At 40.4% G+C, this 17098-nt stretch overlaps 2 protein-coding genes across 2 annotated transcripts; both read left to right on the top strand.

Annotated features, from left to right (window-relative positions):
* Positions 1-23: 23 nt before the first annotated feature.
* LY79DRAFT_680859 (Chloroperoxidase) lies at positions 24-1862 on the top strand (the record flags this gene model as incomplete). Its single annotated transcript, XM_060564547.1, has 2 exons — positions 24-96; positions 1186-1862. The coding sequence occupies 2 exons, from the start codon at positions 24-26 to the stop codon at positions 1860-1862; spliced, it is 750 nt and encodes a 249-aa protein (XP_060407482.1).
* Positions 1863-10387: 8525 nt separating this feature from the next.
* On the top strand, positions 10388-12475 carry LY79DRAFT_619297 (uncharacterized protein). Its single transcript, XM_060562039.1, has 2 exons — positions 10388-10755; positions 10855-12475. Exons 1-2 carry the CDS (start codon positions 10706-10708, stop codon positions 12449-12451), a joined length of 1647 nt encoding a protein of 548 aa, XP_060407481.1. The 5' UTR covers positions 10388-10705; the 3' UTR covers positions 12452-12475.
* Positions 12476-17098: the final 4623 nt, after the last annotated feature.

The following is a 17098-nucleotide window of genomic DNA, read 5'->3' as shown; positions in this document are numbered from 1 at the left end:
AATACAACACATTCGTAGGCCCAATGAGACCAGACACTTCAATAGCACTTATGTCAGCAGTTATTTCTCTAACATCTGGCGCCGGGGCGTTCCGATGTCCGCGCACTTTCCTGTTTTCTACAGCATGCTTTTGCATGTGACAATGGTCGTCCATTTGACCTTATATGCGGAGTCATATAAGAGAGGCTGAGACAAAGTTGCGGGCCTAAGTAACCTTATATACAGTAAGCTTCTAAGTAAAAGTCAACTTGACGAACCTTTTCCTCAATAGGGTACGAAAAAATCAATAAGTCAATCAAACAGGTTAAGGGCGCGAATGTTGTCAGATTAAACCAGGATGTAAGCCAAACTGCTAGGTAGGTCTAGGTACATCCTCTGATACTCGGATTCTCCCCATCCGGCCCCCCTCCGCAACTTCCCCACTCTAGGAGTCTCTTCCATCCACACTTGATATTGAATCACTGGTCGTATCGGTTGGATTACTGCTTGAGAGGATTGTGCTGTTGACAGTGCTGTCTAGGCTGCTTCGACTTCCTTTATATTTCAGGAGCTGCTCGCTGAACAGTTGTATCGTAGTAGTTCTCAGCATCACAGATTAAGATCGTCTGCCTTCTAATTGGCACTAATCGTTTGGCGAGCTTCGTGGGCTATTACAATCAACTCAAAAGTAACATAAGCAGCAGAACATTATATCTCAAGTGCACAAGCCTCAACCACGTCGACCTTGCAAGATCCTTTCGATGATGAAGCTGACCCTTATTCAAAGTTGCATCATATCTGGTTTTGACAAGACATTGAATGCGAAGAATTGTTTCTTGCTAGTCAATGCTGTAATTTGCAGCCTCATGTTTATCTAATCAAGTAGGGGCTGATCTTGTAGTGGTGAGAAATTAAAGGTTTTCGGAACGGACTTATCTGCACCATACGCACTGCCTGAAACACTAGATGCCCACGTTGAAACAATGACTAAATATCACAGCTAACGTGTAAAAGATATTTATTTCCTGAGTCTTCTCGTTCTCGTAAGATTTTCCATTATTGCAACCAAATTAAAAATAACGGCATATACTACCATAATAATACCTTCCTCCTTGCCTACCATGCTTGTAACACTTCCTAAGATGCAGTTTCGCTTCACGGCTGTCCTTATATCCAGTATTCTTAGTTTGGCTCTTGGCCTACCAGCCGGCGAAGACCCTCAGTTTCCCTACAAGGTCCCCGCCCTCGACGCAGATCGATCTCCATGTCCTGTGATCAACAGTCTGGCAAATCATGGCTATCTCCCTCGCGACGGCAAGAACATCTCCAACGAGCAGTTTACCACCGCCTTTTTGACCGCTATCAACTTTGATGAGAAATTCGTCTCTATGGTAGCTGAACCCGTCTTTGCTGTTTCAACCACTGGCAACCCCAAAACTGTCAATCTTAAGGACCTGGAGAAACATAACGTTATTGAGCACGATGGCAGTCTTTCTCGCGCGGACATCGACGTCACTGGTAACGCCAACAAGTTCGATGCGGTCGTCTGGAACGGCGTCAAGGCGCATTTCACTGGCCCGACAGTAGATTCCAAGACAATGGCATTTGTGCGCAGTGAAAGGACCAGGGTTGCAAAAGCAACAAACCCGAGCTTCAACTTGACAGAGAAACAAGTCGGCGTTGCCTACGTCGAGGCTGCACTGGCTCTGGGTCTCATGGCTGGGGATTTCAAGAACCCCCATGCGCCGACAGAGTACATGAATATTCTTTTTGAGCAAGAGCGGTTTCCTTTTAACGAGGGATTTCAGAGATCGGCTACAAAGATCACGGGGGATCAAGTTGTGGAGTTGGCTGGGCAGTTGAGGAAGGAAATGGTGCCTTAAGGTTAGTGAGGATATTACTAGATGTAACTGCTTTATAGCTTCTGTCCTTCTAGCGTACACACACGCACACACACACGCATAATTTGTTATGCCTAGCGGTAAGGCCGAAAGGGTAGCTAAAGCTGTCTACATGTACAGTGCTGATTTTGTGTCCTGGTCTCCTTAAAGCCTATACGTACTGCTTCTATTTCCTGCTTCCTCCTCTAAATTGTTACAACCTAACAATTTACAGGCAATGTTACCACACCAAGCGAAGACATATAGGCAGCACAACCTTTATAGGAACTACTAACAAAAGGATAACTCCCTATAAACAGAAGAACTATAGATAGGTTATATAAAGATATGATAAGGTGATAACTCTATAGGATCTACCAAGTATTAACCTTAGCTATACTATTAGTAGAAACCATACTGATAGATTACTGGCTGTAATATAAATACATGCTTTTTAGGCAAGACATAAATTCACAAGATAGATACCGTACTATACCATCCTAGCATAAATTCTCTCCTTCAAGATTGACGTAGAGTGCTGGAGCCTTCCTAGGTAGGTTGTAGACAGAATCCACTAAATCCGCGATTGGTTCTGGTGTATCGATGAGATTGTAGGCGGGAAAGGTGTATATTTCAGTGATCTTGACGTGCTAGAGAATAGGAGTCTCTATGGCCTAGATTCATCGGGCTCTTTAAGCCCTGCGGGTTGATAGTAAGAGTGAAGTATGTTAGAACGAAGTTGCAATATAGACAGCCTTTACCTAATTCATCTTGCCACCTTTCGACCTTAACCTTCCCTCCTATATATTTTTCTTAGTACACACTGTTAGTGTAGGCTACCTTAATTATACTATAAACACTAATAGCTACCTTTTGGACTAAATTTCTTCCTATAGCCCTAGCTACTAAGGCTGAGGCCCTAGGCCCCCTGGCCTAGGCCTTCTTGTCTATAGCTATCCTTTAGACGTTTTTAACTTATTACTACTACCTTTATATAATACTACTTACTTTAATACTACTATCTATAGCCTTAACTTTACCTAATAACTAGTCTACTTACTATAAAAATAACTTACCTTCTTTTTATTACTAATAGTAAAAGATAAAGAGACTCTTAAATCTTTTACCTTTTACTTTACTACTATCTATAAAGAAAACTTTATAGCTAGTAATCTCTTAGACAAGATTAAAAGCTTCTACTATATTAGTACTACTTTACTAATATAGTTTAATTAACCTTAACCTAGCTTAAGTTAAAACTAGCTAACTAAGTAGTAGCTTACTACTATACCTTTATATTTACTTAGTTTCTTTAAGATATTACCTTTAGATAGTATAGTCTACCTAGTAACCTCTCTTAGCCTTAGCCTTAGCCTTAGCCTAAGATATATATAAATACTACTTTTTACTATAAATAATAAGAGGTATTACTTTATTAGGTTACTATAAGACACTTACTTACTTTATAAAAGAGGCCTAGTAATATATACTTAGAGGATCTTTATATTTTTATTTAACTTTTTATAGACTACCCTTTATAAATAACTAATTCTTTAGTTATTTATAACTAACTTATAAAAGCTTATAAAGTTTTAGTTAAGAACCTTATAGTAATAACTAAAGTTAATAGTAGTTTTATAATTACCTTATATACTATAGGAATATAATTAGCTATACTTACTTATAGTACTAAGCTATCTTAACTCTTTAATATAACTTATATTAAAGGATTTACTAGTTAGTATACTTATATTATTTATAATATCTTATATAATATTAAGTTAAGATTTAACTATAACCTTATTTTTACTAAGTCTATAATAGCCTTAGAGGTTAAACTATAAGTAAGTATACTAGTTATTTAAGTATACTTAACCTTTACTTCTAAAGGCTTTAACCTCTAATCCTAGGTTATTATATTTAGCTTTACTTTACTTTACTTAGCCTTCTAACTCTTTAAAAGTACTACCTCCTTTAAACTTAAAAAAAAACTACTAAAATAATACTTAACCTACTAGAACTAGTATAAGAACTACTTTTACTATTACTAACTATTTTACTTTTAGTATAGCTAGTCTATAGACTACCCCCTAGATATATATACTACTTTTACTAAATACTATAACTACTATAGTCTTTATAACTTAATAGCTAAGACCTACTTTACTAGACTATAAATAAGAAATAGCTTTTATTACTACTTTACTAAGGCTAAGAAGCTATATATTAGATAATAAGGCTAAGTACTTTATAAGGTAGCCTAAGCTACTACTTTAATAGACCTACTAGCCTTAGCTACTATATATACTAAGCCCTTAGCCTTAGCCTTAGCCCTAGAAACTACTAACCTTATAACCTTGCCCTTAGTAACACTAAGCACTAACCTAGTAAGTAGACTATAGGATAAAAAGAATATTACTATACTATTAAACTACCCTTTATTAGAAGAAGGTACTACCTTTATATTTACCCTAGGGACCCTAATCCTAGATATATAACCTATATTCTCTATAGCTATAAGGATAACTATATAAAAAAACACTAGAACTAGTAAACACCTATAACTATATTAACCTTTAAGTATTCTAAGTTAACGTTAAGAAATCTAGGGTAGTATATAATACTACTTTTATATTTACCTTAGTAGCCTACACTAAAGTTATACTAATATAAGAACTATAGTGCTCCTTAGATAAAGTATAAAATATTACTAAGTTTTACCTAGACCTACCTTCTTTTTACTAGTATATATATAGATAAGTATAAAAATATAACCCTATATTTTCTCTTATATCTAAAAAGACTTACTAGCTATAGAATTATAAGGTATTACTAAGACCTTAAACTAAAACCTACTAAGTATTATAGTATACTAAATATATATCTTTAATATATACTAAGATATTACCTTTATAATAACCCTTTACTCCCTAGAGTAGTAAATACTACTATAGAGAACCTTAGTAGCTAAGGACTTTAACACTATATACTACCTATAGTAACCTAAAGCTAAACTAAATTATAAGGTAGTATAACTTACTAACTAGTTTACTAGTTTTAACCTACTAGTCCTTAACTTCTCTAGGGAACCTACCTACTAGGCTAATAATACTTTTAACCTAGTAGTAACTAATATCCTTTTTACTTTATTATAGGTTACTTTATAGTACTATACTAGATCTAACTACTCTACTATAATTACTATATTTCTTTACACTAATATCTTATATACCTTTTACTTAAAAGCCTATCTTTGTCTTTTACTTAAATAGATCCTAGAGTTCTTAGCTATAGTAAAGAATATAGTATAGACTATACCTACTTTTACTAACTCTTATAATAACCTTAATTAAACTATACTTACTATTAGTATAGTCCTCTAGATAGCCTTAGCTAAGGCTAGTGTATAAAGTATACCTAGAGGTAAAAGTACACCCTAGTAGTCTAAAGACTACTAAAAAGTAAAAGAAGTATATTACTAGCTTACTAACTAAGACCTTACCTTACTAAACACTAAGAAAGCCTACTACCTCTTTTACTTTATTATCTATAAGGCTAAGTCTACTATATAGTAGACTTAGATATATAATATAGAAATAAATAAAGACCTATACTATATAATAGGTTAAAATAAGCTATCTACTTAGTTTACTTCTTTACTACTATAGAGGCTAAATAATATAGTTATTACTAACTTAATAAAAAAAGTACTATTCTTTAAGATAAAACTCCTTAAGAGAGATATTTATATAAATAACTTTAGCTATATAATACCTATAGTCCTATATAAAATACTTCTCTAGACTAATAAGGTTACTACTAAAGAATATTATACTACTTTACTAAAAGTAAGTAATACCTCCTTAGAGGTAAACAAAGTTACTATTAATATACTTAAGGCTACTTAGCCTTTATTATAGGATAAGTGCCTTATATAGTAGATAGACAGGTAGGACATAGGATTACCCTGTTAGTATATGTCTAGGTATATGCCTAGGGGTATATATCCTATTGCCTATTTCCTTCTATAAGGAAAAGTAACCTTAATAGATAACCTATACTTATACCTAGCTCTTGTCCTATATTATTTATTTAGCTCCTTGTTATTACTTGCCTTATTTTACTACTCTACTATTATACTTTACCTTTGTACTATATTACTTTATATTACCTATTATAGCCTTACTTCTCCTATTAGGTCTATAACAGCTAGTAAGAAGGCTATATTAGCCTTACCTTAGCTAGTATATTATATAACTATACTAATACTATATCTAAATAAAGTATTACTTTTTACTTTTTTACTAAGCTAAGACTATTATAATCTTTAAGCTAAACTAGGACACTAGTACTACTAAAGGCTAGTGCCTTATATTACTCCTTTTAACACTTAGTAAAAGGCTAGAACACCTTTTAGTCTATAAAATTACCTAGACCTATGTTTAGTAAAGTATTCTTTACCTATAAGTAGAAGGTATACTACTAAAGAGGTCTATAGTTAATATTATAGCTACCTTTATATATAATATTAAGGCTACTTTTACTTATAAGGAGGTTATTACCTTTATAACCTATAATATCTAAGGAGCCTTTAATACTACTTTACTAGACGTACTTAACTTATACCTTAGGGAATAAGGCTAGCTATATAATATTATTAAATAGGTTAAGCACTTTATAAGCCTTTATTAAGTGTTTATTTAGTATAAAAGGATAAGAATACCTATATCCCCTTTATCCTATAGACTTCTATAAGGATCCCCTATATTACTTATCTTATACTTATTATATATAGCACTTATTTATAGTATAGGCCTAGCCTTAACCTACTTTAGATATATAAATAATTATACTATCCTTTATATAAAGAAATCCTTTAAATATACTACTACTATAGCCTAGTCTATACTTAATATAACTATTAAATATAAAGCCTTTATTAGTATTATCTTTAACTTAGCTAAAATAAAAGTAATATACTTTAGCTATAAACTTAATAATAACTTACTTCCCTTAATTAAGTACTACTATAGACTAATTACCTTAGAACCTACTATATATTAGCTTAGGGTATAGCTTAACTACTTTCTCTTATTTAAGACTTATATTAAGTCTTATACTACTAAGGTATACTTAGTAGTAAAGTACCTCTATAGCTTTAAGAAAGTTATTAAAGGTACCCCCCTAGCTACTATATAAAAAGTACTTTATACTATTATTATCTTAAAAGCCCTTTATACTTTAGAACTATAGTACCTTAGCTATACTAAGGCTATAGCTAAGAAGAAAAATAATACCTTTTAATATATTACTACTAGCCTAGAGGACTAGCTAGTAAAACTTTAGTTAGCTATTAACTTAAGGATTAAGGGCTACTTACTAGTCTAGTAAACTATACCTTTATCTATACTTTATAGAAAATTTATAACTTTACTAGTTAAGTTACTCTTAAATACTTACTAGCTATAATATTTACTTTAACTAAAGACCTTAGACCTCTTATACTTACTTATAACTAGACTATATATATAAGTAAACTAGGAATAGTAAAGTATTATACTTTACCTTACTATCTTTATTAATATAGAAAAAACCTTACCTTGCTTTCTATACCTTAAACTTCTCCTTTAGATATATAACTACCTTCTAAGGACTAAGCTTAGTAAAAAAAAAGCTACTATAACTTATACTATATAGGTAGCCTTTTTACTTTTTACTTACTTACTAGTATACACTAATAGCTTATAAACTACCTTATATAATACTAGCTATAGATATATTATCTTCTAAGGACCTACCTTTATATACACTAGCTACTACTAACTTCTAAATATAGAGGTCTTTAATACTAAAGTAGAAAAGGCTAATACTAGCCTCTATATAGCCTTCTAGATTACCTTAGATTACCTAAAAATAACTAATATTTTTATTTACTTAAATAACTATACTATTATATAGTGCTTTAATAGTACTTTTATTAACTTCTTATAATTTACTTTTTTTAACTTCTAACACTTAGCTAAGAAGTCTCTTTTTATAGTAGACGTCTAGTAGTCTCTTAGCTATATATAGATCTATAGTAATAATATTATAAACTACTTTACTAAATATAGCTTAACTATTAAATCCCTAGACCTATATATATATTCTCTTATAATTAACTATATTAAGTACTATATTTACTTAAACTTTACTTATACTTTTTTTACTTAGTAGTATACTTTTTACCTAGAGTACTATTACTTATAAGGCCTCTAAGACCTTAAGGCTACTATTAAACCCCCCCTAAAGCTTAAACTTTTTTACTATAAGCTTTACTTCTTCTTAGCTACTTAAACTAAATATAAGAACTATATAGTATATTATAACTACTTTACTTATAATAACACTAAATAGTACTACTACTATAAGGCTCTAAAGAGCCTAAAGTACTTACTATACTACTAATATACTTAGCCTTACTCCCCTTAGCTTAGTATAAAAGCCTAGCTTAAGAAGTAGTAGGCTAAGTTTATTAAGCTAATACCTAGAGGGTTAATATATACACTTAGCCTTTAGTAGATAATAGCCTAGGCTATTACCCTTAGTTAACCCCTTAAAAAAAGAACTTATAGTATAAAGCTACTTTATAACTTAAGCTTAGTATTACTAGCTTAGCTAGAGGGCCCTATAGGTTAATCTAGTACCTCTATAGGTTACTTTTAACTATTAGCTAGCTAAGGTCCTCTTTATATATCTCTATTACTATATTTACTTATACCTTTTTTTTTACTTTTTAATAAGGCTATACTTTTACCTTTAGTTATATATATATTTACTTTTACTAAACTTTTATTTTCTTTTTTACTACTTTATAACTTAACTTTATACTTCTTTATATAGTTATTACCTAGTATTTTTAACTTTATATATATTCTTAGGAAAAAACACTAATTTATAGGCTTAAGATAAGGGATTTATACTATTAAAGAGGGACATTGTTATACCTAAGATCCCTTCTATAAAGGAATCCTAGGCTAGTAAATAATAGTAGATAGGCTGAGCAGGCGCCTTGTGCTACACAGACTGGACCTGACGGGCGTTAAATATCATCATCATCATCATTATTATCTTGCTACCTTTTGAGTTGCTGACGTCATTAAGTTACTTTTTCACAAGGTTGCAGATTCACGTGCATCACAGGGTCGTTGCCAGTGTCTCCAGAATTTTATTGTCAATTGCACATCGTGACGACCTCTAAGAACTTATTTGTTTAACCCGGACGAACCCATTTTTAAGCTGGCTTGATTACGAAGCTAATTGAAAGGTAATCTGTTAATACGCAAACCCATATGAGAAGCACTGAGATAAATGAGGTTTTCTACAATAGGTAATATACAACAGCCGCCACAGGTTTTTGCACTTCACAAACAGAAGTCTATTCATCAAAAAATGTTGAATTTGTGCTTCTTGTGAACAATCATTAATAATCAGTTAGAGTTAACAACATAAACTCAGATTTATACACGTTTCATGTCTTCACTCTATCAAACACTACATGTATGATTGCTAGTGTATGGGGGTAGGGGGTAGGGGTAGATAAGCCGGGTCTGGATGATCCCGCCGTACGGCGGAGAGCTCCCGGCCTTTTATTCACTGAAGAGGAAACCGTAACTTAGATAGACAAACCGACCGCTTGGGCGCAGTTTGGCACGAGATTGGATACCGTCGTTAAATCATACTACTATTGACGACTACTAATTGTGAGATTCATTGCGAGTCTAAGTTCCCTTAAAGCCATGCAGGAGACACTGGGCTGTTACCTGCAGATTACTAACCATGTAGGATGTCGCCTTGGGGCATGTGACTGATATGGAGTAGCAAGAACACTCAATGTTGCCAACATTATAAGTCCAGCTAATGGTCTCAATTCCAAACAGAGAGTCTTTGTGACAAAGATTATTTTTGGACTCGCAGCGGCGAAATATTCCTCTGCAAGTTCAGTCATGAATTGAACGATTTCGCATGTGGCGTTTAGCTGGATAAAATATCATACCTATATTCACTATCTGAAGAGCCCCTGCAGCTTGGTTGCTGATGCAATGATCAGTCTTATCATTGCAAATCCATTAATGAAGCCGGGCAAGCCTCATGATGTGACAAGTCAGTTTTGAAGGCCCCATAACAGACATGGAATTCGAGGCTACTGGGTCGAAATGGGGGCGCGATAGTTGAATCGCTATCACAATGCCCCTGTTGACTGCACGTGCCTGATACGCGGCACTTCCCGCATTACTTTTCGGTCATGAATCTATTGGCAGAAGTACTATGTAGAGCCCCTTTCCGTCCGAACTATGGCAGATCGCGATTTCATATACCTAGTGATGATCTTACATTGTTGAATAATTAGTTGCCCAATTAATCCGTGGGGGCCCGCGGCTTGTAATATTGATGCCCTAATCCCAGATGGGCTTAGATGGAATCCTTCACTGCAACATAACCACGCTCAACAGAAGCATTCGTTGCTACTCCTCTCAGCAGCAGGGATTCTCTAACCCGTGCATGCCGACATTGGTCGGTTCGGTCTCACCCTTGCAAGTCCCACTAGGTTTCGCAGAGGTTTGTGGGCACAGATATCATCCGCCCATAGCCGTCGCTCGCATTCCTGCACCTCGACCTCGGACTCAATGCTCTCTCTCATCAGGCTGCTTCACCGAGGCTCGGAACGGCTGTCATTCGCCCCAGACCGGCAAATTGGTTGTCGCCAGCCCAACATCACTGGCTGACTCGGATTACGCAAACGAGGCTGGCTCGAGCTTTTTCTCTTCGCTGTGTCAGTTTGGCGCAACCGCCTGCCTAGAAGAACCATGGCTCGCAAGGGTAGCCGAAAGGTCCGTACGGGATGTCTAACCTGCAAGTAAGTTCCTGGCATGATAGTTCCTCTAGATAGGCTCCGCGGCAGCTCCATGTCGAAGGACCGACATGAAGACGTCGATCGGTGTCTAACGGTCACTAGAGTTCGCAAGATCAAATGCGACGAGGCCAGACCGTTCTGCAACCGCTGCACCGTCACTGGCCGGAAATGTGATGGTTATCCACACGTTGCCGACTTGTCAGATGCTACGTCGAGCTCTCCCGGCTCGTCCGTCATTCCTTTTCAACCTAGCCGCGCCTCTCCCGGCATCAACTCGCCTAGCGACAGCCGCGCGTTGCAGTACTATTCAGAGGTCGTGGGACCCCTCCTCTCAGGGGCTGTCGACCCTTACTTTTGGACTCATATTGTCATGCAATTCAGCACGTTCGAACCCGCTGTCGCGCACTCCATCCTCGCCATCAGCGACCTTTACGAACAATTCCAGAGCGGCAGCAATGCAGCAGTTACTCCTCGTGACAACAGCTTCGCGTTGCGGCATTATAATGCCGCCATCCACGAGCTGCGGGGCATGATGACCCGCGATAGGCAACCCGTTGTGCTGCTCGTCTGTCTCTTGTTCATATGTATTGAGTTCTTGCGGTCGGGACGCGAAGCTGCCATCAAGCATTGCAAGCACGGTGTCGCGATCCTGCGAGATACCCACAACGAGTTTCCCTGGACGAGAGAACATCTCCTTCCACTTTTCCGACGCCTAACTGAATACTCGTTCTTTTTTAGCAGCGAGAAATCAGACTTTCCGGACCTGAGCGGGCTGGAACATCATATCCCGTCCAGTTTCTCGACATTTCAGGATGCCCAACTGATGATTGACGACATATACTGCCAGACACTTCAGCTTATGAAGAAAGGCTACCCCTACCGTACCGACTCGCTGATAGGCAGTGCGGTTCCGCCAGAACTTATTGCAAAACAAGAGAGCATCAACATATTGTTAGACAAATGGAACGACCTCTTTGATCGGTTCGTGGAGCAGGACCAGTACTCGTGTACACCAGCCACGAAGGCTCTCGAATTCAAAGACGGTTATCTGCCCAAGATGCTTCAGAGTTTCCTCACAACGCGCTACGAATGCTGCCGTATCTGGTTAAACATGGCCTTTGACAGCAGTCAAACTGTCTATGATAAGTACTTGCCTAATTACAGGCGTCTGGTTAAACAGCTAACCTCAACCGTCGAGCGAGTTTCAGAGCACTCGGAACGCGTGTCTACCAGTACACAAACTCCAAAGTTTATGTTTGAAACGGGATACACTCCAATGCTGTTCTTTATGGTCACCAGCTGCCGTCATCTGGAAACGCGATTACAGATACTGCGTCTGATACCAATCCTGGGACTCCCGCGAGAAAACCTGTGGGAGATGGCAACGCTGGTTATGATGGCGCGGCGGGTCATCGAACTGGAACATGATATATCCTTGGACCCTTACGGAGAACCCCTCGAACCGATCTCGCCAGATTTGCCCATGCCAGCAGACGAGAAGAGGATAGTGGACATGTGGACAGAACCGAAGACCGAAGAGAGGAATATTCTAGGACATATTGTACGCGGCAGGATAGTCGGGTTCTTCCGACGCAGACCTGATGGAAGCACCTCGTTGCACACGGAGTTTTTAGAAGTGAGAAACATCAAAGAGGAGCTCGGGAAACTCCACGTCGGTTCACCCGTAGTGGTTCCATAGTAATTATATCCTTTTCGAAACCAAAGACCTTTCTCCGCCAAGTCCGGGACATGGTTCTGTATTACAAAAATAACGACGGGCTTGGAAACTGGTTAAACGCACGGTATGATTTATACTCTACCAAACCATCCCCCATGCTCAATGTTTACCAGCCCGCTCTGCCCCCACTTCCTAAATCGTTTTACTAAGAGAGCACTGCCTCCTGTGCGGTGCCCAACTCATGCTGTTAGGAAAAGAGAGGGGCCCAAGCGTCTCAGTCCTCAGGTCGAATCCTTCCTATGTCACTGCCAGAATGGACGTAGGGTAGACAAATGTGTCCCGTCTACTACGCTAGGCAGTGAAACTTTGCACTCTTTTGCCAGCTCTGAGTCTTGAGGCTTATCAACCTTCGTCATATCTGGAGATATCCCGCGCTGTTTGTTGTGCCACGTTTGTGATCGACGCCGATGTACAGTCTTTCGCAGAACTGGGACCCCGCTGGATATGTAATTATACCAACCGTCTTTACGAGCGACCGGCGGCGTCCGCTCCAGACCGTGGACCAGGCAGGGAAACTAGGCCTTGATACCAGCTTATGGCCGAGTTCGTCTGGGCCTCTTTGTCTTCATAAAAGCAAGAAGTTGATCGTTGACACTGCGTAGAAGTGCGAACTCATCATAGAGTAATTCCATTTGGTCGTGGCTGTTAGCCAGGTGTTGAAGCGAGTCGTCAACGGCCGGACCTCAAGACCTTCAGACGACACTAGCTTTGAACGCATCGAGGGTATTGTATGTTTTACCTCTCAGTAGAGTACAGTGGCCTTTTCCCCAGGTTCCTTGCGCTTTTCTTCGCTCGGTCAAATTGGCTGGTTCAGGTGTCAAAGGAAGTCGTCAAACTTCAGACCTCGAGGGTAAGTTATCGAACAACGTTGAAAAAATGGCCTGACGCGGGCTGTGTACGTTTTCCTTCTTAGTAGAATACGAGCGATCTTTCTTCGGGTTCTGGGGTTTTCCTTTGCATAACAGACATAACGAGGGGCACCCCACTTGTATCCTAGTAGGTGTGGTGGTTCTCTCCCACATGCCGTCGCCGGTGTTGCCGAACCGTCGTAGCGCCATATCGTGGCATCTACAACCCCAGTTCCCGTCGAAAATGCTGTCGCTGGACCCTTGTCTTCTCCGTCTTCTCCGTGGTTGGTTGAGTCCCCTTTGTAGCTTGCTCATTGTCACTTGTTCATACATGGCCCGACACCAATGGATATAGGCTAGAGCCAACAATGTCACCGGGTTTTCGTATGAAACGTTTGAATGTCGTCTCCATTCATGGAACAACAAAGGCGTCGGCGCGGGCAGCGGGAGTCCCGGGCGATGGTCCGATCGCGGTTGGGGCGGATGGGGCCAGAAACCTCACTGCGGCGAAGTGGGCTTGGCCAACAGGTATCCGTAGAGAGACTACTAGTATTGATGGAATACGGCGTGTACTAAGAAACATGAAACGGAATAGTCCAGTAACCGGATGCGAAGAATACATAAATAAAAAAAGACCCTGCCATGACACTGTCGCAACGGCATTGCGTCAGTTATTATTGGCAGGGGGCACAATAAGCACAATCTGACTAGCAGCATACCCACCAGGGAGGGCTTCATTTTCCAAGACAATTTCTCCAATCCGGACCACCGTAATGCCTGCCAGTGCGATAATAATCATCGTAGAGGTCCCATCGAGGACTGAGTCGCAACACATACGCCAGATGCGTACACCCCACAAGCTCCGATAGTATATTTTGCAGGATGCTGGAGGGTTTTGTCGCTGGCACCATAACTAAAATTACAGGAACCATTGCAACACCCCGTAGGTCACCATTGTGTGCGGTCCTCATCTACATATCATTATGTAGATTGTTGTCGAAACGAGCAAGTGGTACGGGATGACAGAGCTTGCGAACGTGGCGCCGGCGAGCAAGTAATCCAAAGTAGAGAAGTATGGTAGCAGCACCTAAGAGATGCATGCCCCCAAACGTTGCCGATTGGCCGACTGGGGCGTGCTGGCCTTTCGCGTGGTTGAAAATGGACCGGCACGGCTTGATGACACCATGCAATAGCAATGGCGGGTACTGTAGCGAAAGAAGCAGCATTGTCATGACATAGCTGCCTACAGTGGAAGTTCAATGGGAAGCAGCCGGGGCGTCGTGGATGCGGTGTGTCCTCTTGGCGAAGAAGGATAATAAGTAGCTTCTGGCCGCATGATGTGATAGAGGCCAGGCCGGTGGCAGTGGCGTCTACTCCGGGTAGCTTCGGTCCATGCCTGGGGAGTACTCTTTTGGCCAGTTGGTGTTCGACACTCTTGACTTCTCAAGACAAAGTCAACCACGACCGGGCTCCTCATACTCTTAGCTAGCTAGTGTAGAACGACGGAAGAACGGGGATGTGGGTATTGGTGAGCACAGCCATCTAAGCGGAACAAGCCCCAGACTGATAACGACATCGTTTCCTTGGCGTATAAAAACTTTAACTGCTATTCCTGGACCCTTGATCCTACACTATTACCGGTAGTGCGAGTGATCGCAAAGCGGCCTCACCTACCCACCACTGTGGAGAGGTCTCTTGACATGGATCGGCATCGCAGTGAGGGTATTAAACCTACATCCTGATACCTATGTCCAGGAGTCTGAGAAGCGGGGATGGGGATCACCGTCGTGGTCAACAACCGACGATTTGGGACGTCAGATCAACTTAATGATGAGCCCGCCACCCCTTGCCCTATTCCTTTAAGCTCATGTCACAATGAGGGCGTAGATACTGAGACTCTTAGTCCTGTTTTTCCGTATCATTATGTGCCTGGACGACCTTGAGATGGACTCGTTACCAGACCCAGCCCTAGTAGATGGTAGCTGCAGACAAATAGGCTGACTTGAGGAGTCGATGGATGCTGCGTTCGCAGCCCCCCCCCCCCCCCCCAAGAGTGATTTTTGTATCTCGTGAGGCTCAGTGGAACAACTACGAATCACATCATTGGAACACAAAAGGGAATATTGCCTATGTGTACTTCCGTGAAGTACGCATGCGGCCAAGGAAAGCAATCCAGCAGGTTAGGTCAGTTTTTACTTGTGTCCAAGTCTGTGCCCTGCACCATTCATGACAGCGTGACAGTCTTGATCTCAACGGAACGGCGATTTGGGAATTGGGTCACAAGGCAGGCAAAGCAGCCAAATAGCTCAGCTTCTCCCAGACGAACGCAAACCATGAGAAGCCAGGTTCTGAAAATGGGATTCCAAACGCCTCTATTCCAGTAAAGAACGTGGGTATCACTCGAAGGACCCCAGATCGAACCCATGATACCCATCGTCAAGGATCTTGATTCTGGAACAAGACAGCTAGCTGTTCAAACGTAGAAGGCTTATAATGACCTCATGAGCCACTGGTGTTTGTCATGAATGATGACGTATTCAGCTTTGCTCCATCTCTATTCGATTCATCGGCCGCGGACGCATGCAAAGATCCCTTCAGCTGCCGCGGCTCTAAAAGCATAGGAAGAGATAGATCGGTCGTAACGGCGAATAACACAAGCATCGAGAGACGTAATACGATGCAAAAACAATGATTGTCAAGCGGCGATCACAATGGATACTGCGCCCCAAAGGCCCGTTGACTTTTCGGCTCTGGTAAGCACAGTGACACACTTTTTTTACAAGAAGCCGAGTGGAATCAAATACACATGGGAAGTAAATGGTACATACGCAAGTGAGGGGCTCATTCACCATTTACTTTATCTTCCCCTCCTTCAGAAGAATGGAGGCTACTCCCACCTATCAGCGTACATGGAATTCATTCCGAAAGTTCTGACCAACCAAGAGCTATCGAGAGCGTCTTCCGCGATGTAGATCTTGGGTGCCCCGCTGTGGAGTTTGCTCCTGTGGTGGGAATAATACCGGCATGCGTGGCATGCCGATGATTGAGACCTCGTTACACCAAGGCAGAAACGATCTGTCACACCGCGAACAGGACTATCTCCCGAACCGATCCAAGCGGGAGCCTAGTTTCCACAGCCCTTGGCTTGAAACAGGGCATATGCCCGTCGATGGGCAGTGTCTTCTTAAGAATGTCGCCATTGACACCGCAACTGACGGCAAGACAGACAAGCGTGGGCCTGGAACTATTATTGCGAAGCCCTTCCATTGGGCTCTTGAACACCCCCTTTATCAGTCATCTTCTCTACCAGAGTTTCGAGCTGTGAGGATCTGTTAGCCACATTATGCAACCATGTAGCACATAAATCCCTCCCCCTCGTTGTGGGGAGACGGTCGTCCCATTCGTCGGTGACCATGGAGACGACTCCGGGCGATGGAATGGTAAGGAGAAGGCGACTTTGCAGTCCATTGCGATCTCTCCCTGACTTTGGATTTTCATTGCTAACGACCGATGCCAACTACCGGTAGTCCGCCGTATTCAATAACCAAATTCAAACTTCGATTATTTAGGTTCATCTATGAGATGCTTCTGTAACACGTTTCTGCTACGGCAACTCTTTGTGGCAAACACTATGCATATTGCCGTAAGCCAGAAGAAGAGGGGAAGCCGTAATTAATGTATACAGTACATGAGGGAAGCGTAATCTCATGCAGACAGGTCGGCCACTGGCAATCCATTCCGGTGGTCTTGGTCAATTGAG

Source organism: Colletotrichum navitas (assembly GCF_030913465.1).
Source record: "Colletotrichum navitas strain CBS 125086 chromosome Unknown LY79scaffold_147, whole genome shotgun sequence".
Taxonomy (NCBI): domain Eukaryota; kingdom Fungi; phylum Ascomycota; class Sordariomycetes; order Glomerellales; family Glomerellaceae; genus Colletotrichum; species Colletotrichum navitas.
The sequence above is the reverse complement of the archived record's forward strand: the minus strand, read 5'-3'. Positions and strand labels throughout refer to the sequence as shown.